We start from the raw sequence: 26,222 nt of genomic DNA on the forward strand, positions 1-26,222 counted from the left end.
CTCTGCGGTTAGAAGTGTGCCTCAGAAAAAAACAGTTACCTAAACTAACAGGCTTTCTAGCGGATACTCTGTCTAACCGCGGGTTCCTCAGGAACCCTCCTATGTCCCCTTTCTGTGAACTGGACGCTTTTTCCATCTAAAAAGGTCCTAATTATAGAACTCTGCACACTGGTTATGCTATTCTGCTAAGGGGATCTGCGTCTGAAAGCACAGACAGCCTAGAAAGCAACTGATGTAAGCACACATGGGTGGCGTTTATATGTATGTCTGCTCATCGCTTCGGACCGGAACTACATTGACACGAAGCCACACAACGTCTCCTGCTATTGCGTAGTGTCTATCTATCCTCAAGGGGTTAACTTGAAACTTCTCATTTGTTTTACATTATTATTTCCGAACTTTGGAGCGGCAGTTTCTGTTAGAGTTCAAACCCAGAAATATATTTATTAAATAACCCAATCATTTACTCAGCAAAACAATTTATTTTTCCCTAATTGAAGTAAAGCAAACAGAACATAATGGTAGTTTACATCCACGATTGGCATGTAATTTGCAATCTTTAAGGGCCAAGGCTTTCCCCTGACCATCCACTCCTCCTGTCCTTACTCCCTTCCTAACCACCCCAACAGGAAAGGCCCCAAAACTTAACAAGGAATCATCAACATTTAACCTTTCAAAATCACCCATTCTGGCGATGTGCGTAGCTGCAGTATTTGTGGCTCAGTTCATGAGGTACCCAGTGAAACCTACCAAACTCAGACATTTCTGAAGAATCAAGTACGCGGGGAGCCATTGTGTGTATATTGCATGAATCCTACTATGTTTTCATGCCCATAATGCCTTGCAAACATCAAAGGTTGACTCAACTTCGATGTTTTAATCACATTTCTGTAAAGATGACCTTTTTGTAGAACTGATCAGAAATCATTCCTAGTGTGGGCTGCATGTTTCACATTTAAAATTGAACAAGCCCATTGAGCATGACCTGAGAGAACGGGATTATCTTGAAAATCAGTTTGGGAGCATTAATATCTGAAGTGTTATGCGCCCTAATGTTTTATGTTTAAGTCTGAATAAGCTGTGCAACTTTAGCTTAACAGCCAAGCTATTTTTCTGTGTGTCTTACAAAACGTATTCACATATTTATGACCAAGAGTGGTTTGAAAGTTAAAGAGTTCTACTACTACAGGTTGTATTTGTGCACAAAAGGATTTTATTTGTGCTGTTTGCCCAGTTGTGTTTTGCGTGGTATTGAATAACTATGTAATGGAATCGTTTGATGTTTCACTTCACTCATCTCACTTTTTGGGAATTATGACATTCCAGGACCTGTTTACAACACTTTTAATCAAAAAGGAAAGCAGTAATAAAATTTATTTTTCCCCTTTTTTCCTTGTTGATTGGCCTGTTTAGTATCGAGAGAATTGTCTTGCTGCAAAGTCTCTTTTCTCAAGTTTCTGTACGTCACCTTCGTGCCTTCAAACCCAGCTATTGCCATATCTTGCCATGCTAACCAACCCAATGAGAAATCAAGGTATAGTACACTTTATGTTCTATTTTGATTATGGTAAATGATAACTGATTCAAACTATGATAATGCCAGCAGTATGGTACTAACCAGTGTTTTGTGTTGCAGCTCAGTGTTAGGTTTGAATGAGTAATATTTCAGATTGCTACGTTATGTTGTGTGTTGCTTTGGTTCTTGATTCAGGGCACTGTTAGCCCTTAAGATACTTCTACATGAATATGATTTTTTTTTTGTTATTCTTCAATATTTGTTGCTAATAAGTAGAGGTAGTCCAAACTTCTGAAAAATATGTAAAGTTTACTAAACCAATTTTATATTTCTACTGGAAAAAGAGGTAAAAACCTACAGGAACTACTGTGAAAAATAATATAAATGTTTCATAGACCAATGCTAAAAAATTAAAAATTAAATTGGATTACAGTCGCTACATTCATTCAAAACATTCATTATTAGAAAACAATCTAATTGACCTATTTAAGCTCCAATTTGTGTACTGATGTCAAGGTCTTAATCTTCCTTACACATCTCCCTTCACACATCTCCCAGCCCGATTTTTGTGTTGTGGCGCTAGGTTATCTGCACTCTTGCACACCCCGCTTCCTCTCCTCTTGCATGTTTGTAACCTAAAAGCGCATAGAAGCTTGCTGCGTTCAATTGTAAAGATTGTAGTCCCTGATTGGCTTGGTCTTGGTGGCTGGCTTCAAAGAATTACTGTGGAGGTACCCACGTGGGCTCAGTGCAGCCTGTCACTAAGATGTGCTGTAGTGCAATTAAAGACTACCTCGATCAGTGTCTGTAGTCTGGTCTACCACAACAGTTCTGCTTCCTTGGCCCATATTTGCTTCTTGCCTGGAAATTCAGGCAAAGATCAAAACTCTACGGGTAATTTACAAAATGTATAAAAAATTTCAGGAAAAAAAGCAAAATGTTTAATATTTGCAGACAACTAAGAAATCTGTGTTTTCTGCAGAATAATCCCTGCCTCATATTTGAACTGTTCCTAGTAACAATTGAGGGAGACATAAAATGTGCAACCCAATGCTGTTAACTAAAATTGCTTATAGACTCTTACAGAGTGAAGATATTGTGGTGGGAAAGTTAGATGAGGTGCGTTTTTAGTTTCTCCAGGAAGGTCAAGAGATTGTACTCCAGAATGCCAGAACAAGTAACATTTTGTAGTCTGTGTCTTTCAACGATAATGTGGCATGCAGATTTTCAGTAGCCGAGTGAGGTGGAGCCCCCTGGTTATTGTTGTGTGACTGTGTTGCTGATAAAATCTGGAATGCATCCAGTCCCACCCGCTGACGTAAAGAGAAGTGGATGCTCTCGGTCATTTTTACTGGACCCCAGGATTTCATTGAATCTTCCAGTTTGACTGCAGCTCTGTGTACGGCTTGGGCGCAGCAAAATTGGTATTTTGATTGAGGGTGGGGAGTGTTGCTATTACCAATTTGTGAATTTGTGGTGGCTCCCATTATTTACAGATTGGCCTTATCTTTAAGGGGCTGAGGGAATATCGGCCTGTCAAGCCTACCCAGCCTTGAAGTGGAAGGCAGGAGGTCTTGTGAGGCACTGACCACTAAGTGATGTAGCGCCCTTAAATTGGGCAGCAAACATTTATGCACCCATAATTACCTGCAAAATAGTGAGATCTCAGTAAGGTCATGTGTGGTTGTTCGCACCTACCACTTCTGTAGTCCCATGTTGGGAACTAATCTTGGTGTTGCCCTTCCTTATGGGCTCATCATGTGAATGGATTAGCTGTTTCTGATATCTAACGGTAAAGACTGCCTTTCCTCCTGCAGTTACATCAGTAAGCTGAAAGAGGGAATTTGCAGGTACATTTCTCCACCCCACATAATGATTTTGTCTTGCATGGTTTTGAGTGCCATACGTTCTTTTCTTGTGGCTTAAGAAAAGTATGTGATTCCAAAGATTACATTACCATCCTTCTCTTTGCTTCCTTCTACGATGGAGAATCTTTCCATAGATTACACCCAAAGGGGCCCTATATTTTTCCAGGTGGAGAACTGAAGGCATTAGAGAATCCAATGTGATAGTGCAAAAAGACCCAGAGTAAGGCATCAAAACTCATCACAGCAGTTTAAGAGGCTCATTCAGCTATGTTGAGAAGGGTACCAGAGGCAGACATCTTCTAAGCTGTAACTTGGTCCTCTCTGCATGCACTCAAATCGGTATTTAATGTCTCAGTTCTCTTCTTAGAAGTATAAGTAAGTATAAGTTGGCTAATGTTGTCTTGCAAACCATTGTGGTGTATCAATTAACATTCAGTGAGCATTAGACACTGTTCGTTCCGTGATGCTGCTGTGGTAGCTGTGAAAGGTAAGGAAACTTTGAAATGGAGTATCCACTAAAAGAATACATTACATTTTCTAACATTCTTTCGGATGAAAATATAATCTTTCCGCAAACTTTTCTTCAGAAAGAAGTAAGCAATTGCATCCTTTAACGAGAAAGTTCAGAACAAAATGTGAAATTAACTGTCAGTGAATACTAATGTGTCCCATATTCTGTACTTAGTTTGTAAAACGTAAATCATATGCCATTTTCTTCACAGCTCAAATTGCATTTATCCAGGATGTTGGGAGACTACCCTTGAAAAGATACTTTGGAAGGTAAAACATAACAAATTTAAGTTTTGATTAAAAAGGGGCAAATTTGTTATTGTTTTTTGTTCTTGGTGTCTTATGTAGCTTCAGCACGCTACTTGAAGGTCCAAAGTAAAATTTCATATAATCGATAACGCCACATTTGAAATGATAACCAGAGATTCTTGTATTTACGTTGAATACAATGTTTTAGTATCATTTGAAAGGCTATTCAACATCAGGTTTTTGCGGGTGGGGGAGCAGGCTTTGCCACAGCGTGAATGATCGCTCCCAGAGCGGTTCTGCATCCCTCTTCGGATCCTTGGAGGTGGTCATGTTGCAGTAATCGAATCTGCGTGGACAACGGCAATGCTTGACTTGGCTGAGAATCAGGCATCAAGTGTTTGGTGGACTATCCCAGAAGGCCACCAGCTTACCTCAGTTTAGTGTTTGACTTGTGATTGCGTCTTGGAGTTAGAGGCAGGTGTGTGATTGAAGGCACTCCCTAAGAGGTGCGATCAGTAGACTCCAGAAACCCACAGACCGCAGGGCATCCGAGCTTGGTACTAGCAATGGTGAAAATGCACATACAAAGAGACGAAAAATACTTATTTTCAGTCCTAGCAGCAAAGAAAGTAACTGGCTGATGTGGGTGAGTGAACACATGTCTCTATTGGTGATCAGGCAGATAGGCATGATGGTGGCAATTGACTTCTTTAAGAAGCTGGATAAATGACTCTGTTGCAGTAGAACCCTAATTGTAAGTGTGGTACAGACGTTGATAGGGCGAGGGTCACATTCATGATGCTAATGATCCTGAAGCAAAACAAAGAATTTGAAGGCAGGCAGATTCTTCTATTCATGGACCTAGGCACAGCTGTACAAGCCCAGAGAAAGCAGCATAAGGCAGTGAGACATGTAACTTTGCTCTGGGTGTTGATTTATCGGTACGGTATCTGTACTGACTGTGTCTCAGTGTGGAGAGAAAGTAAAACATATGTTACTTTTTCCTGAAGGATCACTATTGTTTTTGAAGGACTCAAAAGCTGCTTCAAAACAAAATCTGTGATGATTAACCCCATTTATTTATTTGCTGGTTGTTATCACTATAATTGTCTCCAAATTATCCATGTAGTGCTGCCAGCCTTCCCTTTTAGCCCTGGCTCCTGTTGTATTTCCTTATCCCAATTGTGCCTCGCCATTCTATTTCATGCTTTCTATGTGGCATATAAAGCTGGTGATTAATTTTTTTCTGGGTGCAATTTTGTACGAAGCGTAATGGTCCATTCTCCAGTATTGAATCTTTCATAGATTCACATGCTTGTATCTTCCCCGTCGTCATGGTGGGAGTCTCACGGTAACAGAATGACCACAGCAGTATAAGAAAAACTGCATAGCAAAATCCCATAGGGAATCATCTTATTTGGTAACCAAATCTCATCATTATGTGGTCCAAGACTCAGCCAATCGGCTGCTAGCCCTGCCCTCACACTCCCCAGCAGAGCCTTCCTGCCTCAGATTTCCAACCGCCTTCGTGTGAGGAGGAGTCTCCCTGAGCCTTGCTCAGTTTTGTTCCTGTGTGAACTTTTGACCTCTGGTTCATCTAGAATTACATTCTTCTGGCTGGATTAAGGTATTGTGCTTCACCTTTTCTTGTTCAGGATGGCTGAAAGCTCTAAGAAGAGGCTTTTCAGACCCTGCAGATCCTGTGGAAAGCCTAGATTGTTCTCTGAGGACCCACATAAGGACTGCTTATATTGCTTGCACCCTAAACATGTGCCTAAGGACTGTAAACATTGCAGAACCTTTTCTGCGAAGACCCTACGTGATAGGGAAGCACGTCTTCTGCTGTGGCTTCAGAAAAAGAAGGTCACTTCAGATTCTGACTCTGAGGAGGATTTTAAGTCTTCAAAGAAGAGAAAATCTTCAACTTCGGAAGACAGTTCAGAGCTGAAAAAGCAGAAAACAAAAGACAAAGGGCCCCCTGCGTCTTCATTACCTCATACTCCTCTTAAAAAATCTAAAGAGTCAAGAGAAGTTTCCTCAGCCCCGTCGACGAAAATTAGGGCGTCGCCGGCGATTATTGCTTTGAAACCGTCGACGACCACCATATCGACGACGACGACTCCATCGACGACCACCATATCGACGGCGACTAAAACCTCGTCGTCGAAGAAAAGCCCGTTGACGATTCCGTCGACGGCCACATTACCTTCGTCGACGAAGACTTCGTCGTCAACATCTACGGTGTCGACGATAATACAGCTTACTCCGTCGACGACAGTCCCGTCGACGGGAACTTTTAAATCGCCTAAGGTAAAGAAAATAACATTGAAGTCTATGGCATCGTCGACGAAGCAGACTAAGTCTACAGATTTTACAACATGGACAAAAATTTCTCCGCTTCCGCCTTCTAATTTACTAGACTTACAGTCCGATGATGAGGAGTCTTCAGGAGTGGCTTATAGTCCTTCCCAACTTCGCATTAAGAGGCAGGAAACAGATGAGGAAGAATTTCATGAGGTGCAAGAAGTCTTCTCATTTCAGGATCGTCCTCCGAGAGATTCACGGAGATATGAATCTTTTCAGGAGTCTTATGCCTACGAGGAAGAGGAAGAGCCTCAGCATACTTCTAGAAAGGACTCTATTTCCATGCCGGTGTCCTTGGTGACTGACTTACGCCTGATGATCAACGATTACTATCGGCGTTTCCCGGACGCAAACTCTCAAGCACCACAGACGGTGGAGAAGCCGACGCAGGTTTGACCACCTCACTCTTCTCCCAAAACTTCCACTCAGAAGATCCGATCTCCGCCGATTATGACAATCAGAGATGACTTAGAAGACAGTGACGCCGATCAACTGGAAGAAGGAGAACTCCTTCAAGATAAGCAAGTTGACGATGAATGGGATCAATATATTCTCCCAACTACGCCGTCGCCATCTCCAACACCTGAAAATTCTCCGCCGCAAGATATAGGAGGGTTCCATGACATCATGGAGAAAGCATCAAAGCGCCTTGATCTTCCCATTCCAGTTCAGGAAGCCGAATGTTTTCTTTATGACTTTAAAGAGGAGTCACGCAAGTCTATGTGATCCATTCCAATAATCGACCATATTTGGGAGGAAGGCTTGAAGATTATGAAAAACCCGGCTTCCGTGGCTGCTTCAGTTCCTCGAATAGACAAAAAATATAGAGCTCCGGAATCGTCTCCGGCCTGTTTGATTGGTCATCCTCGGCCAGACTCTGTGGTGACACAGGCTGCCCAAAGAAATTCAAAAAATCCGGTTTCAACAATGGTTCCCCCGGACAAAGACGGAAGACGAATGGACGGTGCAGGGAAGCGCTTTGCAGTGATGGCAGCATCTTCCATAAAGGCTTCTAATGCATTAGCCCTCATCAGCAGATTCAACCGGCAGATGTGGTGCGATATAGCTCCCTTGCTCTCCCATCTTCCAGAAGATAAAAAAGAAGAAGCGGTGGCTATTCTACAGGATGGGGCTAGGGCAGCATCTGAATCCATCGACATCGCTATGGATTTGTCCTCAGTGGCTTTTCGACAAATGGCAGGTGCAGTAGCCCTGCGCAGACAAGGATGGTTGAAGGCCACCTCGTTAAGACCTGAGGTACAGGCCAAAATAGTGGACATGCCTTTTGATGGAGAGAACCTGTTCGGAAAGCATGTCGATGAGGCCCTCCAAAGTATCAAAACGGACACAGATACAGCGCGGGCGCTGGGATCTCTGCAACAGGGCAGGTTTCAGTCCTTTCGGAGGAGAGGCTCCCGAGGACAATTTACACAACGATCCTCGTTCCAATCGAACAGATATCAGCCGTACCAGCAGCAGGGATCTCGCCAGTACTCGAGCAATCAACAATTTCGATCTTCCAATAACTATCACCAACAGTCCAGGGGACGATCATCTACGAGAGGGAAGTCGCAGCAGTCCAATCGACGACAATGACTTCTCCAACACATCCGACACCTGTCCGAGAAGCAGCACCCATTACCTGACTTCATTTTACCCAGCTTGGCTGTCAATAACAACGGACAGATGGGTTTTAGATGTAATACAACATGGCCATACTCTGGAATTCGTAGACAAGCCTCCAATTCAGCCTCCTATACACAGGAGGCAAGAACATCTATCAGCCCTCAAGGCAGAAGTGATAGCGTTATTACAAAAGGAGGCGATAGAAGAAGTTCCACGGCTTCAACGCGGGACAGGCTATTACTCGCATTTCTTTCTCATAAAAAAGAAAGACACATCAAAGTGGAGACAGGTAATGGACCTGAGAGGTCTAAACAAATTCATTCAAAAGAAATCATTTCGAATGTTATCCCTGCAGGAAATTCTTCTCCTGATTGGCAGAGGAGATTATTTGGCATCCCTGGACCTCTTAGAAGCTTATTTTCACGTCCCAATCCACGTAAAACACAGAAAATTTCTACGCTTCATGGTGGCGGGGCGTCATTACCAATTCAAAGTCTTACCTTTCGGACTAAAGTCCGCGCCGAGAATATTTACAAAGTGCATGGCGCCAATTGCGGCCCACCTAAGACTACAAGGTCACCAGATTTTTACTTATCTGGACGATTGGCTTATCAAAGGAAGTTCGTTCAAAGACACCCATCGCTCCCTTCACGTTTGCATGGAGCTTTTCGATCAGCTAGGTCTCAGAGTCAACCTAGAGAAGTCCCATCTCAGACCAGCGCAGTCCATTCAATTTCTGGGTGCTCTAATCTGCACGGAGGAGGCCAAGGCTTACCCGTCAGAGGAGCGTATTCGAAAGATCATACGTTTGTCAACACAATTGCAAACAAAAAAGTCCGTTTCAATAAGGATCTACAAGTCATTGATGGGAATGATGTCCTCTTGTATTCCCCTACTCCCAAATTGCAGGTTCCGCATGAGGCCTATACAAGAACTGCTAGACGAGCAATGGCTTCAGTCGCAGGGATCCTTCGAGGATCGGATAGTAATCACTCCTCAGATCAGACACGCCCTGTCATGGTGGAAGATCAGGGATCATTTAGCGGAAGGACTAACTTTCGAATCACAGGTCTACAATTTCGTGATGATGACGGATGCTTCTCTTCAGGGTTGGGGAGCGCATCTCCAGGAGCTCGAAATTCAAGGCCACTGGTCAAAGGCCGAAACGCAGCTCCACATCAACTTGCTAGAGCTGAGGGCTGTGTTCTTGGGACTCAAGGCTTTTCTACCCAGAATTCGCGGATCGACGGTTCTGGTGAAAACGGACAGCTCCACGTCTATGTTTTACCTGCTAAAACAAGGGGGCACAAGGTCGAAACTTCTGTCAAAGGAAGCACAAGACATTTGGAAATGGCTTCTAGCTCACAACATCTCGCTTCAGGTGCAACATGTTGCAGGAGTGGACAACACAAGAGCGGATATTCTGAGCAGATCTCCCGAAATCTCTCACGAGTGGGAACTACATCGGAAGCACCTTTCCAGAGTTTTCAAGGTATGGGGCACGCCAAGGCTAGACTTATTCGCGGACCGCCACAATTCGAAATGCAAAAACTTTGCAAGCAGGTTTCCGCAGAAGGGATCGTGGGGCAATGCGCTACAGATGTGCTGGACAGGAATGTTTGCGTGTGCCTTTCCCCCCTTTCCTCTAATACTGAAAGTCTTAAGGAAAATGAAATCAGAGCCGTGCCATCTGATTCTACCAGCGTGGCCGAGACAAGCGTGGTTCTCCGAACTGATCAGACTCTCAATGACACCCAGGATACAGTTCCCATTAGTGCAGGATCTGATAACGATGAACAACGGACAGATACTGCATCCAAATTTGAAATCGCTCAGCTTGTCAGCATGGAACCTCACGAGCATGAATTCCACCTGTTAAAGATCCCTCAGGACTGCAGAGACATTCTGTCACGATCCCGGGCAGTCTCCACAAACAAAACATATGCGGCAAAATGGAAAAGGTTCTGTCAGTGGTGTGCATCTAACAACTTGCATCCATTTCGGGTCTCTTCTGATCAGATTCTCCCATATCTACTGACATTGGCAAAATCTGGACTCTCTCATATGTCCATAAAAGTACACCTAGCCGCAATTTCAAGGTACACAAGAGTGCCTGATCAGCCTTCTCTTTGGTCTCAAAGAGTTATTAAAGAATTCCTCAGAGGGCTCTTCCGAATGTTCCCTCCTGTTCAAAGACCAGTTGTTCCTTGGCAGCTGAATACAGTTCTTACACAGTTAATGAAACCGCCCTTCGAGCCAATCCATAAGGCGGAGTTACAATTTGTCTCATGGAAGACAGCGTTATTGTTAGCGCTCACATCGGCAAGAAGGGTCAGCGAGATTCAAGCGTTCTCGATTGCAGAACCATTCCTACAATTCAGGCAGGACAGAGTGATTCAAGGAACGAATCCCAAATTTATTCCTAAAGTCCCTTCCAGTTTTCACCTGAATGAACCAATAGTTTTGCCTTCATTCTTTAAAGACCCGTCAACAGCTGGCAGAAAGAGCATTGCACTCTTTAGACATTAAACGATGTCTCAAATTCTATATCGACAAGACCCAATCATTCAGAAAGACAAATCAGCTTTTCGTAGCCTTTGCTGGCCCCAGGAAAGGGGTGGCACTTTCTAGATCTAGTATCTCGAGGTGAATATCGTCAGCAATATCCTTGTGTCATGTCAAGGCTGGGAAACCTTTGCAAACCAAAGTACGTGCGCACTCCACGAGGAGGATGGCAACTTCTACGGCCCTATTTGCAGGGGTGCCATTGCCAGACATTTGTAGAGCTGCGACATGGAAGAATGCGCACACCTTTACTAGACATTATTGTCTGGACGCAGCGTGGAGAAAGGATGCAGCAGTGGGACAAGCAGTTCTACGGCACCTATTTCATTAAGGTATTTATCATGGATTATAACGATATATGTATGTACAGATATATGTATATTTACGCACATTTTTCAAATAACGCAATGTATGTTAACATGCTATCCAAAAGAGCAGAGCCCACGTTTATTGGGGGTTATAGCCTGGAAATGCAGTTTGGGATAAGTACTGCTTACTATTCTGATACAAGCATGTGAATCTATGAAAGATAATACTGGAGAACCATAGTGTACAGGTAAGTAACTAGTTTTTTTTATTTTCTTCCACACTAAAGCGGACTGCAGTGTTTGCAAGCCGGATTTAATGATTTTGTTTCTTGAGGTTCTACATTTATCATGGGATCTGTGTACATCTTTACATGGTTCTGACTGCTAATAGAAATCATTTACAACTAACAGCAGGCTTTCTTCTTTTCCTGAACTTTGGACTGCTTGTTTGTCTCCCAGGTTTACTTCCGGAATGTTTTCTCTTTTATGTCGAAGCCTACCACACAGCGCAGCTGTCTGGTTGCTAAAGACTTCTTGGGGAAATTCTGAAAGCTGACCTAGGAATGCATTCCATCCATTGTTCACCATTGGCCTTGTGGTTTGTAACTAACATTTCCTTGCTTACTGTTTGCTGGCTTTATTTGTTTTAGGCTGTCCAACATGTCTCTCGAGTTTTTCCAGTGGTGTATAGACTGTTCATTGTATTCCTCCACAAGTGCTCGCTTTATGTAAACAGGCCTCTACATTTTGTTAACTTGTCATATTTGCTGGGCATCTAAAGATAGAGATCAAATATCAGGCTCTGTCTTCCAATGGTGCTTTTCTTTCTCTGACTACAAAGTGAGAGGATTTACCTGACAATCTCGGGGTGTGAAAGGAAAGGGTTTTTTTCTACCATACAAAAAAATGTAAACATCTTTAAATGTACTGTGCAAATATATCAGACTTTCTCAGAATTAGGATAGCACAGATAAAGCACATTGTTTTGTATTTCTGAAGTGTGGTGAAAACAAATACTTCAGTATGATCAAAGCAAGTCTATACATTAGTGATGCCATTTTCCACACATCATCGTTTGTGTCCTGTATAGCTTTATCAGTAAAACTGTATTTCTGTGCAAACGTAATGGTAATTTCATTTGAAAATGTGTCGCCTGTAATGGCAGTGCACTATCACACAATGCATATGCCAGTCTACTCCCCTACACTCTCTGATAGTCCACGCCACTCCACGCATTTCATGGCACTCTACGCTATCCTACAAATCTCTGCTCCACTCTGCCCAACTCCACTCTGCCCAACTCCACTCTGCCCAACTCCACTCTGCCCAACTCCACTCTGCCCAACTCCACTCTGCCCAACTCCACTCTGCCCAACTCCACTCTGCCCAACTCCACTCTGCCCAACTCCACTCTGCCCAACTCCACTCTGCCCAACTCCACTCTGCCCAACTCCACTCTGCCCAACTCCACTCTGCCCAACTCCACTCTGCCCAACTCCACTCTGCCCAACTCCACTCTGCCCAACTCCACTCTGCCCAACTCCACTCTGCCCAACTCCACTCTGCCCAACTCCACTCTGCCCAACTCCACTCTGCCCAACTCCACTCTGCCCAACTCCACTCTGCCCAACTCCACTCTGCCCAACTCCACTCTGCCCAACTCCACTCTGCCCAACTCCACTCTGCCCAACTCCACTCTGCCCAACTCCACTCTACTACACACTGTGCCACTCAGCTCTATGCCACTCATTTCCACCCTATGCCACTCCATCGACAACACTTCACTCTAGGCCACTCTACACCACTCCACTCTGCAACACTTCATCTAGCCATTCTAGGTCACTCTACTCTACGAAACTCCCCCCTACGATATTCCGCAACACTCTTCGCCACTGCACTCAACAACACTCTATGCCACTCCACTCTGCACAACTTTACTCCACTCTATGCTATGCCACTCCACTCTATGGCAGTCTACACCACTCTGCGAATCTCTGTGCTGCTTAATTCTAGGCCACTCCACTTCACTCCATGACATTCTGCGCTACTCCACTCTATGCCACTTTACTCCAATCTATGGCACTTCACCACACTTTACTCCCCTAAATGACACTTTACCCCACTCTATGCCCCTCCCATCCACTCTGACACTCTACAACACTCCACTCTGACGCTATTAAACTTTGCAACTCTCTATGTCCTCCATTCTACTTCACTTTACTCCACTATTTGTCTGTCCACTCCATGCCACTCTACTCTACGACACTCCAAAACACTCTACTCCTCCGCACTTTACTAAACTCCACGACACTTCCCTCTACACCATCCCACTCTACACCATTCCACTCTGACACTCCACAGCACTCTACAACACTCTACGATACTCCATTGTACAACACTATACACCACTACGCTCTGTGCCACTTCACTCTGCACCACTTCATTCTATGCCACAACACTGCACTCTGCTTCACTTAACTTTGCTTCAATGTGCTCTAATTCAATCTGCGACCCTTTATTCTGCTCTGCGACCCTTTATTCTGCTCTGCGACCCTTTATTCTGCTCTGCGACCCTTTACTCTGCTCTGCGACCCTTTACTCTGATCTGCGACCCTTTACTCTGATCTGCGACCCTTTACTCTGATCTGCGACCCTTTACTCTGATCTGCGACCCTTTACTCTGATCTGCGACCCTTTACTCTGATCTGCGACCCTTTACTCTGATCTGCGACCCTTTACTCTGATCTGCGACCCTTTACTCTGATCTGCGACCCTTTACTCTGATCTGCGACCCTTTACTCTGATCTGCGACCCTTTACTCTGATCTGCGACCCTTTACTCTGATCTGCGACCCTTTACTCTGATCTGCGACCCTTTACTCTGATCTGCGACCCTTTACTCTGATCTGCGACCCTTTACTCTGATCTGCGACCCTTTACTCTGATCTGCGACCCTTTACTCTGATCTGCGACCCTTTACTCTGATCTGCGACCCTTTACTCTGATCTGCGACCCTTTACTCTGATCTGCGACCCTTTACTCTGATCTGCGACCCTTTACTCTGATCTGCGACCCTTTACTCTGATCTGCGACCCTTTACTCTGATCTGCGACCCTTTACTCCGCTCTGCGACCCTTTACTCCGCTCTGCGACCCTTTACTCCGCTCTGCGACCCTTTACTCCGCTCTGCGACCCTTTACTCTGCTCTGCGACCCTTTACTCCGCTCTGCGACCCTTTACTCCGCTCTGCGACCCTTTACTCCGCTCTGCGACCCTTTACTCCGCTCTGCGACCCTTTACTCCGCTCTGCGACCCTTGTTTCTGTTAAGAATGTTAGTTTTAGCAGCTCTTCTTGTTGCTCTTATTCAGCATGGATTTTCTCTACTTAACTTCAGCTGCCCAAATTTCAGAACCATTAATAGGATTTGTATGGCTGTAATAGACCATCCCTAGTGCCAGATTAAACAATAGCAAAAAGAACAATTGATGGACGGAATGCTGATTAATGTTAAACAACCACACCCACTATTACAAAGTTCTAGGCCTAAATCCATTATTTTTTTGCTCCCCAGTTTGGACCCAGCCTTATGCAAATTTGTATTGACCCTACTCCCCATGGGAACAGTCCAGCCCGAACTACCTGGCACAAGGGCATTTCGCAAAATTCTACCTTTGGAATTTATGCACTTTCTTGAAGAGAGTACCCCATATCTCTCAGGTCAAGTGGAGGAAGATTCCAGCAAGTTAGACAGCTGGATTAGAAGTACCTCCAATAAGCCTGCTCTGATCTCCTCACGTTTTCCTTGCAGAAATAAATCTTCTGATCCATGGTTTAGAGAGTATCTCAGGACTATGAAGAAACTTTGTAAAACCTTAGAAAGGCATTGGCGTAAAAACTACACGAATGATGACAGTCATCTACAAGGCAGCCCTAAAGAAATAATATGCGGCAGTTAGAGCAGCAAAAAATCTGTATTTTTAGGAGGGGATAGAGGAGGCTGGTAGTAAATCCAGGGAAATCTTCAGAGTGGTCAAAAATGTACTGCCCCCTGAAGCTTGTGCTAGATCGCACCAACCCACTGTAAATGGTGCGATCAGCTGGCAGCCTACTTTCGTGACCAGATCACAACTATTCAAGCAAGTTTAGCACTAGGGACATACGAGGAGGAATGTCGGCTGGAGACAGTGTGCTTCAGCTCAGTCTCTCCCATTTTGGTCTCATTGGTAAATGTTCAGCCCATTACTTTGGAAGAATGCTTAACTGCTTTACCTGCCCTTAAATCTGGATCGTCTGCTGACTCCTACCCACCTATTAGTGATGGGTGCAGCTGTCATCAATCCAATGGAAAATAGGGTGCTGAATGCATCATTATCTTCAGAAAGTGTCTCTGTGGTGTGGAAGCAGGCAAAAATCTCACCCCTCCTTTAAAAAAGCACACAGCAGACCCCACAATCAAAGAGGGCCACACAGACCACATCGTAGCACCCTCTCGGATTCGGAATAAGATTCCCTACCCCAGGAGTCCTCTGCGCTCAAGGCTACACTTAATGCCATGCAGCAAAGCCTTCAATCTATAGATGGCAAAATAGACATGTTAAATCATAATGCGCTAAATTGGACAAACACAAAGCCCTCCCGATGGAAGCAGAAATTTGTATTTCTACTGTTGAGGATACCCTGCAAAGTACAACAGAGAAATGCTTGAATATGGAGAAAGTACTGGAGCTGGTACCAAGCTAAATATGAGGATGTTGAGGCCAGGTCCTGCCGAAACAACTCACGAATCACTAGTACACGGTAATTCATCAGTACCGGCAGATGTTGCAAGAAATATTTGTTGAGGACCACTTATCTAGTGTGCTGATAGTGGAAAGAGTACACTGGTCCCTTGGGGTGCAACCATCCCAAACCCGGGACGACCTGCACCCCACTATAGTGGGACTCCTCAACTACAGAGACCGGGACACAGTACTCCACCTATCTAGGGAAAAGAAGAACATCAAATGTCAAGGAAGTGACGTAGCCTTCTTCCCCAACTGCACGGCAACAGTGCAGGTGGCTCGCAGAGAGTATCTCCATTTAAAAAAGAAGCTACAACAAGAGGAAATATCCTGTGTTATACTGTATCCGCCCCAACTGCGCATCGATGACCGGGGCACCAAGAAGGTGTTCACTATACCTAAATACCTAAAGCAGCAATGGAGTTTGTGAAAAAGATTGCCAATCATAGCAGGGCCTAACCTGAAACAGACTAATGACCTAATAGAGGTTTATCTACTGCATGAATGCGGATTATGGATGATCCTTGTCCCAAATCAGTAGATCTAAACGAAAGCTGTGTACATGGGAAACATAAGTGGCTTTTAACGGCTGTCACTGGTTAAAGTGACTGCCACATGATGATTTTCAGCAGTGTTTCAGGGGAAAGCCCTGATACACAAGAAACAGAACCTCAGGCACTTCTACGTACTAGTTGAACTGAATATTATTAATTCAGTGGCCAGAGCGCGGTCGAGACTCGAGGCCACACCTCGGTGTCAGGGCAAAGGAAGGTCCCATGGGCGGGTTCGGAGCCCAGAGATCAATTTCTTGTCTCGTGGTCACCTCTTGGTTTGTTTTTGGATAGTGGGGAGGAATGCCTTTAGCATGATAGTGATGCTGAAGTGGGGGCGGGGTGTGACTTTCAGTTGCTAACACAACGATTTTAGAGGATGTAGCCCTGAGGCATATATAGATGAGATGGCGAAAGCAAACCATGTACAATGGGTTTATGTGCAGGATGATCTGCCTTCCACCAAAGACCATTTAACTCTGATAACGTAGCATGTTAGCTGTCTCAACAACCCAAAAAGACCTGACCGGTGCTCACCTACCTAGTTAGACATCTTGTGAACATCGCCCTGTTACAGGAGACACACCTCATGAGACACAGGTCGAGCACTGCTTGTGCACGCTCGGCAGGTTTCGGGTGTTCTCGTCCTATTCGATATACTCCAAGAGAGTACTCGTATTGATAAAGAAGGGGTGCCATTTATCACCATGCACTCGAAGACGGATGATCAGGGACAATACATTATTTTACAGGGTAAACTGTGTGGTACACTAGTGACTTTAGTTAATACTTATGGGCCTAATGTTGACTATCCAGAGCTCTATACACAAATCTGGAGATGCCTATTCACCCTCCTGCATTCGGCTATTTTCAATGGGGAGGGAATTTGAATACATATATGGATCCAGTAATGGGCAGGTCTGCTGCGGCATGGCAGGCGAAGCATGCTGCCTAGGTTATATGTGAGGGGATGGTGGATCATGCCCTAATTAACACATGGCAGTACAGGAATCCCGGGGTGAAAGAGGGCACCTTCACATTGTTGGTCCATGGGGTCATAGCCCAAACTGGACTACTGGCTGGTATTGCGGGATATACAATCCTGGGTACATGACATAAAACATATGCCCAAAACACTCTTGGACTATTCTCCAGTGTGTCTGGAGGTGTCCATTCCCACACATACCCCACCACGGTACCTATGGAGAATGAAGGCCACAGCACTACTAGACCAAGGTTTTCAGAAGGGACTGTGAAAGGTTATTATATCATATTTCTGATGGATACATCTGCCTGTGAATTCCTCACCTTATGAATATCCCCTGCGCCAGCATTCCGCGGAAACGTTTTCCTGGCTCTCCACGCCGACGTGGTTGTCACAATGCTATGGCTCCGCACGCAGCTCCGTGTGACGTCACTGGAGCCATAAGAGGGCCACGTTGGCGTGATGACGTCAGTTCCCTTTTTTCCGCGCTGTCGACGCTAACGGTTTTCTACGGACTCTCCATTACTTTCTTCTGGATACTTTATATTTATTTGGTTTCCTTCTGTGGTTTCGACATGTCTGCTCCAATGAAGTTGGGCTTCAAACCCTGTAAGGAGTGTGGGGGACATATGTCGATCACTGACCCCCATGAGGACTGCCTGTGGTGTCTATCGTATGATCACGATGTCGAGGACTGTCCTTGCTGTAGGAAAATGAACCCGAAGTCCTTGAAGGAATGAGAAGCCAAGCTGTACATGGCTAAAGTAAGAAGAGAAAACAGGGGTCGAAAAAACGTTCGAAGTAGAGGTCGTCGACTTCACATGATTCGAGGAGGAAACACAAGAAGAAGAGGCATGGATCTCGATGCCATTCGTTGAAGCCGTGGCTTCGAGGTCGCCTTCTCCGGCTCCTTGACGTCGTTTTAAGGACTTCGTCTCTCCTTCTCCTTCAGTGTCCCCTCAGGTGACTCTGGCCCATTCTCCTTCGTATCAGGGGACTCCGGCACAGTCTCCGATGCCGAGATTCTCTCCGGCTCCGGATGGTTCATCCAAACCGGACGATGCTGAGATACCTTCGGCTCCTGTGGCTCCGCCTGTGGCCCCGGTGGTTCCGACTCCGGAGGCCCCTTGTTCGGCTTTTGAACCGGCGTAGTATCCTTCATACCTGGCGCCGGGTTCGGATCCCTCGCATTTTTTCAATGCCATGTATGGTGTGTTTCACAGGGCCTCTTACCCTTCTGGTGCACCTTCGGGTCCGGTGGGTCCTCTGGCATTTAATTTGGGTGTGCCTCACCATTATCCTTAGGCCCTCTTTGTGCCATTCATGCTGATGACGCTGTCATGGCAAATTCCGGCTCCGAGGATGTCGACGCCGTATGGGCAGTCCCCTGCTCCATCCGGCGAACCTTCTTCACGGATTCGTTCGCAGGTTGCTGCTATGGATCCGCCTTCAACGCCGCTCCCAGAGCCATCGACGCAGCGTGTGGCGCCGCCGATGCCGCAACCGAAGATGCGCTCGTGGAGAGAAGCGCAGAGGTTGCTAGAGGAGGAACAGAACAGTATCAGGCTGAAGATATTGGCAGGAAGGTGAAATATATGAGCCTGACGATATGTTCGAGGGTCTGTGTGAGGCAAGTGGACTTGACACCTCCCCGGAGTGGGACTTTGCTTCTCAGAAAGCTTCTCCTTCAAAGGAAGTTGCACCTTACCGTACTGTAATAAGGAAGGCTGCAGAGCTTTTGGATCTGCAGCTCCCTATGGCTGAGTATAAGCCTAATTTGCTTACAGAGGTGATTCATTCTCCGTCCTCTGTGGTTGAACCACTCTTGCCTTTCAATGATGCCCTGACGGAGCCGATCCTTGAAGTTTGGCGAAATCCTCTTTCTGCTTCTGCAGTTTCATGATCTGTGTCCAGAAGGTACAGACCTGCCCCAGGAGATCTTGTGTTCCTTTTTTCTCATCCTTCGCCTGAGAGTTTGGTGGTGCAGGCTTCATGTTCAAAGTAGTCTACGGGTGCATTTCCGCAAGCTCCTGCTGACAGGGATTCCAAGAAGCTAGAGCAATCTGCAAAGAAGGTCTTCTCGTCAGCGAGTATGGCTTTGAAATCCACCAACGCTACCTGGTGTTGGGTAGATACATTCATGCCCTTATGGACTCTGACAAGCAGCTTCTTCCGAAATTATCTGAGGAAGAACGGGGTAATTTGAGTGAGGTTCTGGCAGACTCTCAGGCTGCTGCCCGCCAAGTCATCGAGTCTGGTCTGGACACGGCAGATTCGGTGGCCAGGGTGATGGGTTCATCCATTGCTACTAGAAGACATGCATGGCTGAGGTCTTCTGGGTTCTCACCTGATGTACAGGCTGCCCTTCTAGATCTTCCCTTTGATGGTTCTAGGCTTTTTGGGGAAAAAACTGACTCTGCTTTGCAAAGGTTCAAGGACAGTAAGGCCACAGCAAAATCCTTGGGTCTACAGTCTCAGGCAAGAGGCTATGGCTATAGTAGATACCGTGGCTTTGGGAAATCATCCTTTCGTGGTTCCCATCAGCCGTAGCAACAGCAACAAAACCCCTTGTACAAGTCCTACAGCGGTAAGGGCAGAGGTCGCCTTCGTGGAGCGGGTCGTCAGTCTTCTTCCTCCTCCTCCTCTACCTCCCCAACCCCTCCTGGTAATGCAGGAAAGCAGCCCTAGATCCGCAATCCTGGATCATGCAGGTACTGTGGGGGGTCGGCTTACCCATTTTCTACGGGATTGGAAATTGGTCACTTTGGACCTTTGGGTTTTAGATCTGGTAGAAAATGGGTACGCCCATCCCTTCAGGGAATTCCCTCCTCCTTACCCTCCTTGCCAAGGGTTTTGCACGGAGGATCATTTACTTCTTCTTCAGAAGGAGGTTCTTGCCCTGTCACAAAAAGGTGCAATAGAGGTGGTTCCGGAGCAGGAAAGGGGTCAGGGATGCTACTCCTGGTATTTCCTGATTCCCAAAAAGGATGGCAGGTTACGTCCCTTCCTGAATCTCAAAACTTTGAATCTTTCTCAAGCAGGAGAGGTTCCAGATGCTCACCCTAGCGCAGGTTCTTCAGGTGCTGCAACAAGAGGACTGGATGGTGCCCATCGACTTGCATGATGCATATTTTCACATCCCAACCCTGAAGTTGCACAGGGAGTATCCCCGGTTTACATTTGGTTCGCAGCATTACCAGTTTGCGGTCCTTCCGTTTGGTCTTACTACTGCACCTTGAGTCTTCACCAAGGTGATGGCGGTGGTGGCTGCCCATCTCAGGAGGTCGGGGATCCCGGTTTTCCCCTACCTGGACGACTGGCTTCTGAAGGCAGTCGCCAGATATGATGCATCGTCATCTGCAGGTAACAACTCAGCTGTTGTTCAAATTGGGTTTTTCGATAAATGTTCCCAAGTCTCACCTGGTGCCCTCTCAGCGCAACCTGTTCATAGGGGCAGTACTGGATACCACTGTGTGTCGAGCTTTTCCTCCTCCGCAAAGGATTCCCGACATTCAGGAAATGATCCCTTTGTTTCACAATGGTGCGGTTGTTCCAGTTCTGAAGATCCTACACCTGCTCGGTCTGTTCGCCTCTTGCATTCTGTTGGTCAACCATGCACGCTGGGACATGAGGGTGCTCCAGTGGTGCCTCCGCAGGCAGTGGTATCAGCACAACGGAGATCTCAGGGAGTCTGTCAGGATCTCCAGAGAAGCTGCAGCTGTTCTATCTTGATGGAGTGTGGAGGGCAATCTGTCTCAAGGAAAGCCTTTTCATCTTCCTCCATCGGTGGCCACAGTGATAATGGATGCCTCTACCCTAGGGTGGGGTGCTCATCTGGGGGATCTGGAGATCAAGGGTCTTTGGTCTCCAGAGGAAAGATTGTCTCATATCAATATTCTGGAATTGCGGGCTATACGTTTGGCGCTCAAGGCCTTTCTCCCTTCCCTTCGCGGTCAGTCGGTTCAAGTCCTGACGGACAACACTAACGGGATGTGGTATGTCAACTAGCAGGGAGGAGTAGGGTCGTACCGTCTCTGCAGGGAGGCGTTGCGGCTTTGGTCCTGGGCTCAGGACCATCAGATATGCTTGATGGCGAATCATCTGGCTGGGGTGCTAAATGTGTGTGTGGACAGTCTCAGTCGGCAGTTCTCCACCGACCACGAGTGGAGGCTTCATCCGGAGGTAGTTCGACACATCTTCCGGACGTGGGGGACTCCTCGGGTGGACCTGTTTGCGACTCTCGAGAACGCACATTGCCCGTCATTCTGCAGTCTCCAGTTTCCGATGCAGGTAGCGTTGGGGGACGCGTTTCAGTTGAGTTGGAGCTCACAACTCCTTTACGCGTTTCCTCCCATACCCTTGATTCCTCGGGTTCTGAGGAAGATTCGCCAAGACCGGGCCCAAGTCATATTGATCGCCCCATATTGGCCATGAAGGGTGTGGTACACAGATCTACTTCACCTCTCATCGCACCCTCTGCTCCGTCTCCCTCTCAGGGTAGATCCCCTCTCGCAGTCGCAGGGGCAGGTTCTTCATCCCCACCTCCAGAGCCTGCACCTTCATGCCTGGAGATTGAACGGGGCAACCTGAATTCCTTCTCTCTCCCTCCTGACGTGGTGGATGTTATCTTATCGGCCAGGCGACACTCCACTAAGTCCGTTTACTCCTACAGGTGGTCAAAATGTGTTAAATGGTGTGGAGAGAGGTCTATTGATCCCTTAAAGGCTCATCTTTCTGATGTTCTTTGTTTTGCGTTGCATTTGGCCCAGCTGGGTTGAGCTGTGGCTACTGTTAAAGGTTATTTGTCAGCTTTATCGGCATTTCTTTGCTTGCCTGATCAGCCGTCTCTTTTCAAATCTCCAGTGGTTTTAAGGCTTATTAAGGGCCTTACTAATATGTTTCCGCCTACGCCCTTCATTATGCCCCAGTGGGACTTAAATCTAGTTTTAACTTTCCCAATGGGTTCCCCATTCGAACCTATGCATAGTTGTCCTTTGGGACTGCTGTCATTCAAAACGGTCTTCCTTGTGGCTATCACCTCAGCTAGGAGGGTGAGTGAGCTTCAGGCTTTGAGTTATAAGCCTCCGTTTCTGACTATTCATACTGAAAAGATGGTTCTCAGGACCAGGGCTGCTTTTCTGCCTAAAGTGGTAACTCCCTTCCATCTAGGGCATTCCATTACCCTCCCTACTTTCTATCCCCCGCACCCTTCCAAGGAGGAGGAGAGGCTGCACCGCCTGAATCTTAAGAGGGCGGTTAGTTTCTATCTGGATAGATTGAAGGATCTGCGATTAGACGATCAGCTCTTTGTGGGCTACGTTGGACGAATGAAGAGCAAGGCGGTGCACAAGCGTACTCTATCCAGGTGGATCATCTTGTGCATCAAGATCTGCTACGCTCTGGCTGGTAAGGAGCCTCCTGAAGGCATTAGAGCTCATTCCACCAGGGCTAAATCGTCTACTTCTGCCTTGTCCAGAAGTGTTCCTGTGCTGGCCATCTGTAAGGCCGCAACTTGGGCCTCCCTCCACACTTTCACGAAGCATTACTGCTTAGACTCCGAAGTAAGAAGGGACGGCCATTTTGCGCGCTCTGTTTTGCAGGATTTTTTGGTATAGAGGGGTGGACACCCTCCTCCGGGAGTGGGACTGCTGTGGGATTCTATTCATAAGGTGAGGAATCCACAGGCAGATGTATCCATCAGAAAAACAAGTTACTTACCTTCGGTAACGCTTTTTCTGGTGGATACAGTATCTGCCTGTGGATTCCTCACTGACCCACCGCCTCCCCATTGTCCACCCTTTTATACCCTAAAAGCGGTATTCGTTAATATGTTGTTTCATATTGTCATTGTGTATTGCCTCTGTTTGCCTTTGTGTAGGCTTATAGGAAATGCTGGCTTTCTTTTGCTTTCCTTTTTCACTTTACACTGTGTGTATTTGTGTGAATACTGTGTACTATGTATGCATTGTCTATATAGTCGGTCTGCCCGTTTCGCCTCAGTGGCACGGAAAAAATGGGTGGAACTGACGTCATCACGCCAACGTGGCCCTCTTATGGCTCTAGTGACGTCACGCGGAGCCGCGTGTTGAGCCATAGCATTGTGACGACCTCTTCGGCGTGGAGAGCTAGGAAAAGGTTTCTGTGGAATGCTGGCGCTGGGCATATTCATAAGGTGAGGAATCCACAGGCAGATACTGTATCCACCAGAAAAAGCATTACCGAAGGTAAGTCTTTGACACACACTGACCGTGCCAAGCTATTAGGACAGGATAGGCTGGGACGGATATATGACTGGGGTGACAAGGCTGGCAAATTGCTTGCATGGTTAGACAAGAGAAAACAGGCCAGCAGACTAGTGCCAGAAATCAAAGGTACCGATGGGTCCTCTGTGACAGATCCCCAAGACATAGCTAACCACTTTGCAGCTCATTTCCAAACTGTATATAGCTCGGTAGCACCATACCCTGAAGCAGGCTTTACTGATCTTATTAAAGACATCTCCCTTCCGAAACTATCAGACTCAGACCACACATTCATGGACAGTGCACTAACTGTTGATGAAATAGCAATAGCTAGAAGAACTTTACACTCGGGGAAAGCTCTGGGCCCAAACGGCATCCCAATTGAGCTCTACAAGCTGCGACCAGATAAACTGGCCCCCTATCTTAAATCCATGTTCGAGGACAGCCTTAAACAGAGCTCATTGCCATATGACCAGAGAACTGCCACTATAGTCACAATCCACAAGGAGGGGAACCCCAAAATGGAGTGCACCTCCTGTCGACCTATATCGCTGCTGAATGAGGAACCCAAAATTCTGGCTAAAGTACTTGCCACTAGGCTGATCAAGGTGATAAGCGATCTTGTCCATCCAGATCAATCGAGGTTCATGCTTAAAAGAAACACTGCTCTCTACCTGCGCAGACTGCACGGAGTCCTGGGCAGAGTACCGACGATACGCGAGGATGCCATTACAGTCTCCCTAGACGTCACTATGGCTTTCGATACACTGGAATGGCCTTATCTTTTTGCAGTACTTGTCAAACTAGGAATTTCTGCCGCTGGATACGACTGTTATACAGCGCGCCGATGGCTCAGATAGTTGTAAGTAACAGAAAGTTAGAGCCCGTTATACTCAGCCGAGGGACCCGTCAGGGGTGCCCCCTTTCTCCCTTACTGTTCGCTTTGGCCCTTGAGCCACTTGCAGCGTGGATCCGTAAAGATGTAATGATCCGTGGCATGCGCTGGTCAGCGGACTGGGAGGACCGGATATCCCTGTATGCGGACGATATTCTCCTTTATCTCACGTCCCCTAACAGATCCCTAATAGCAGCTTTTGACATATTAGATATTTTTGGTTGGTATTCTGGGTTTCGCGTCAATTGGCAAAAATCACTTCTGTATGTCCTATGGGGGACTTCTCCCCCTTTACCCCGAAATTGCCCGATTCCAGTAGTCACAGAAGGCTTCAAATACTTAGGCATATTTATATCTCTAGACCCATCTGTCCGATACGCCCGAAATCTGCTCCCCCCAATGCAGTGGCTCAAAAGCAACATAACACACTGGAAGTCACTCCCGCTCTCGTTATTGGGCAAGGCTGCATTATTTAAAATGATGTCTTTGCCCCGTTTCCTGTACGCGCTGCAGAATTCAGCCGACCTTGTCCCAAACTCGTACTTTAAACATCTCGAAGGGCTCCTGAGAGACCTCCTATGGGGAGGGAGACCACGTATTGCCATGAAAAATCTAACACTTAGCTGGTATGATGGAGGAATCGGCTTGCCTGATATTAAAAAATATTACTGGGCTGCACATCTAACAGCTATCAACCATTGCACATATGGCCGCCCTGACAACCCGGGGTTCCTTATGGATCGTTGGCTTTTACCCAACGGGACCTTTTCAAGGGCGCTATATTCACCACCAAACAAATACCCGCTCACCGGGCCCACTGCCCACACAGTTAAAATTTGGCACTCTGCTACTAAATCACTCGGCTGGCAAAACAAGCTGATGCTGGCCACACCCTTGTAGGACTCACAAAAACTTGGGTATATGGGAAACTCAAAAGGATTTTATAAATGGGACTTAATAGGTATTTCCCATGTTAAAGGCCTTTGGTACGCTGGGGGTGTGAAACCCTTTGACGCTCGGCTGCAAACAGCAATTCCCGATGACTCGACTCCACCGGACACCTCCCCACTAGAGGACAGACTATTGGATGCCCACCTGCCTGACAGGGCCTTCTCCCTAACATATCAGAAACTCATTAATAATATCGACAACCCCCTATTGAAATTGTGAGACAAATGGACTGAAGACGGAATAGAATTAGATGACGAAACCTGGCAGGAAGCGGTCTCCTCTCCTAAAACGGTCACTATCCCAGCGCGACTCAGAATGGTACAATTAAAGATCCTCCACAGAATTTACGTCACTGGTCCCAAGCTGGTGCACATGGGTGGACTGACGGATGGCTATTGTAGGAGGGGATGCACACAATTGGGCACATTCATACATATACTATGGCACTGTGAGCAAATCCAGGAATACTGGGGCAACATCCACACGGTCATGAGTGAAGTGTTGGGGGTAGAAATCAGACCGGAAGCGCCCAGGTGCCTCCTTAACATCTGGGAACCTACAGACTTCAACACTTATACTACGAAATGGGTCACGCTTGGCTGCATGATCGCCAAGAGAAATATTGCACAGCTCTGGGGAGCCCCGCCACCACCCACGGTCATAGCTTGGGAGCGAGATCTTGACTGGTGTATGCTAAGAGAGAAAACAGTCTATGTGGCCCGGGGTTGTCCCCGCAAATGGTCCAAGGTTTGGGCCCCCTGGAATGCATACCGGGGCGAGAGATGTACCCCTCCCCGTGAAGCTGATGAGG

General features: G+C 46.5%; 1 protein-coding gene across 2 annotated transcripts in view; it reads left to right on the plus strand.

Annotated features, from left to right (window-relative positions):
* The window catches only part of RAD17 (RAD17 checkpoint clamp loader component), a 472,816-nt gene that overhangs the window by 433,989 nt on the left and 12,605 nt on the right, over positions 1 to 26,222 (plus strand). For both annotated transcript variants that reach the window (XM_085632384.1, XM_085632385.1), the window contains exons 15-16: positions 1,414 to 1,534; positions 4,107 to 4,164. In XM_085632384.1, coding sequence (XP_085488510.1) covers positions 1,414 to 1,534; positions 4,107 to 4,164 — 179 coding nt within the window. The remainder of the gene's footprint in view (positions 1 to 1,413; positions 1,535 to 4,106; positions 4,165 to 26,222) is intronic.

Source organism: Triturus cristatus, chromosome 2_1 (assembly GCF_964204655.1).
Source record: "Triturus cristatus chromosome 2_1, aTriCri1.1, whole genome shotgun sequence".
In the NCBI taxonomy this organism is placed as follows: domain Eukaryota; kingdom Metazoa; phylum Chordata; class Amphibia; order Caudata; family Salamandridae; genus Triturus; species Triturus cristatus.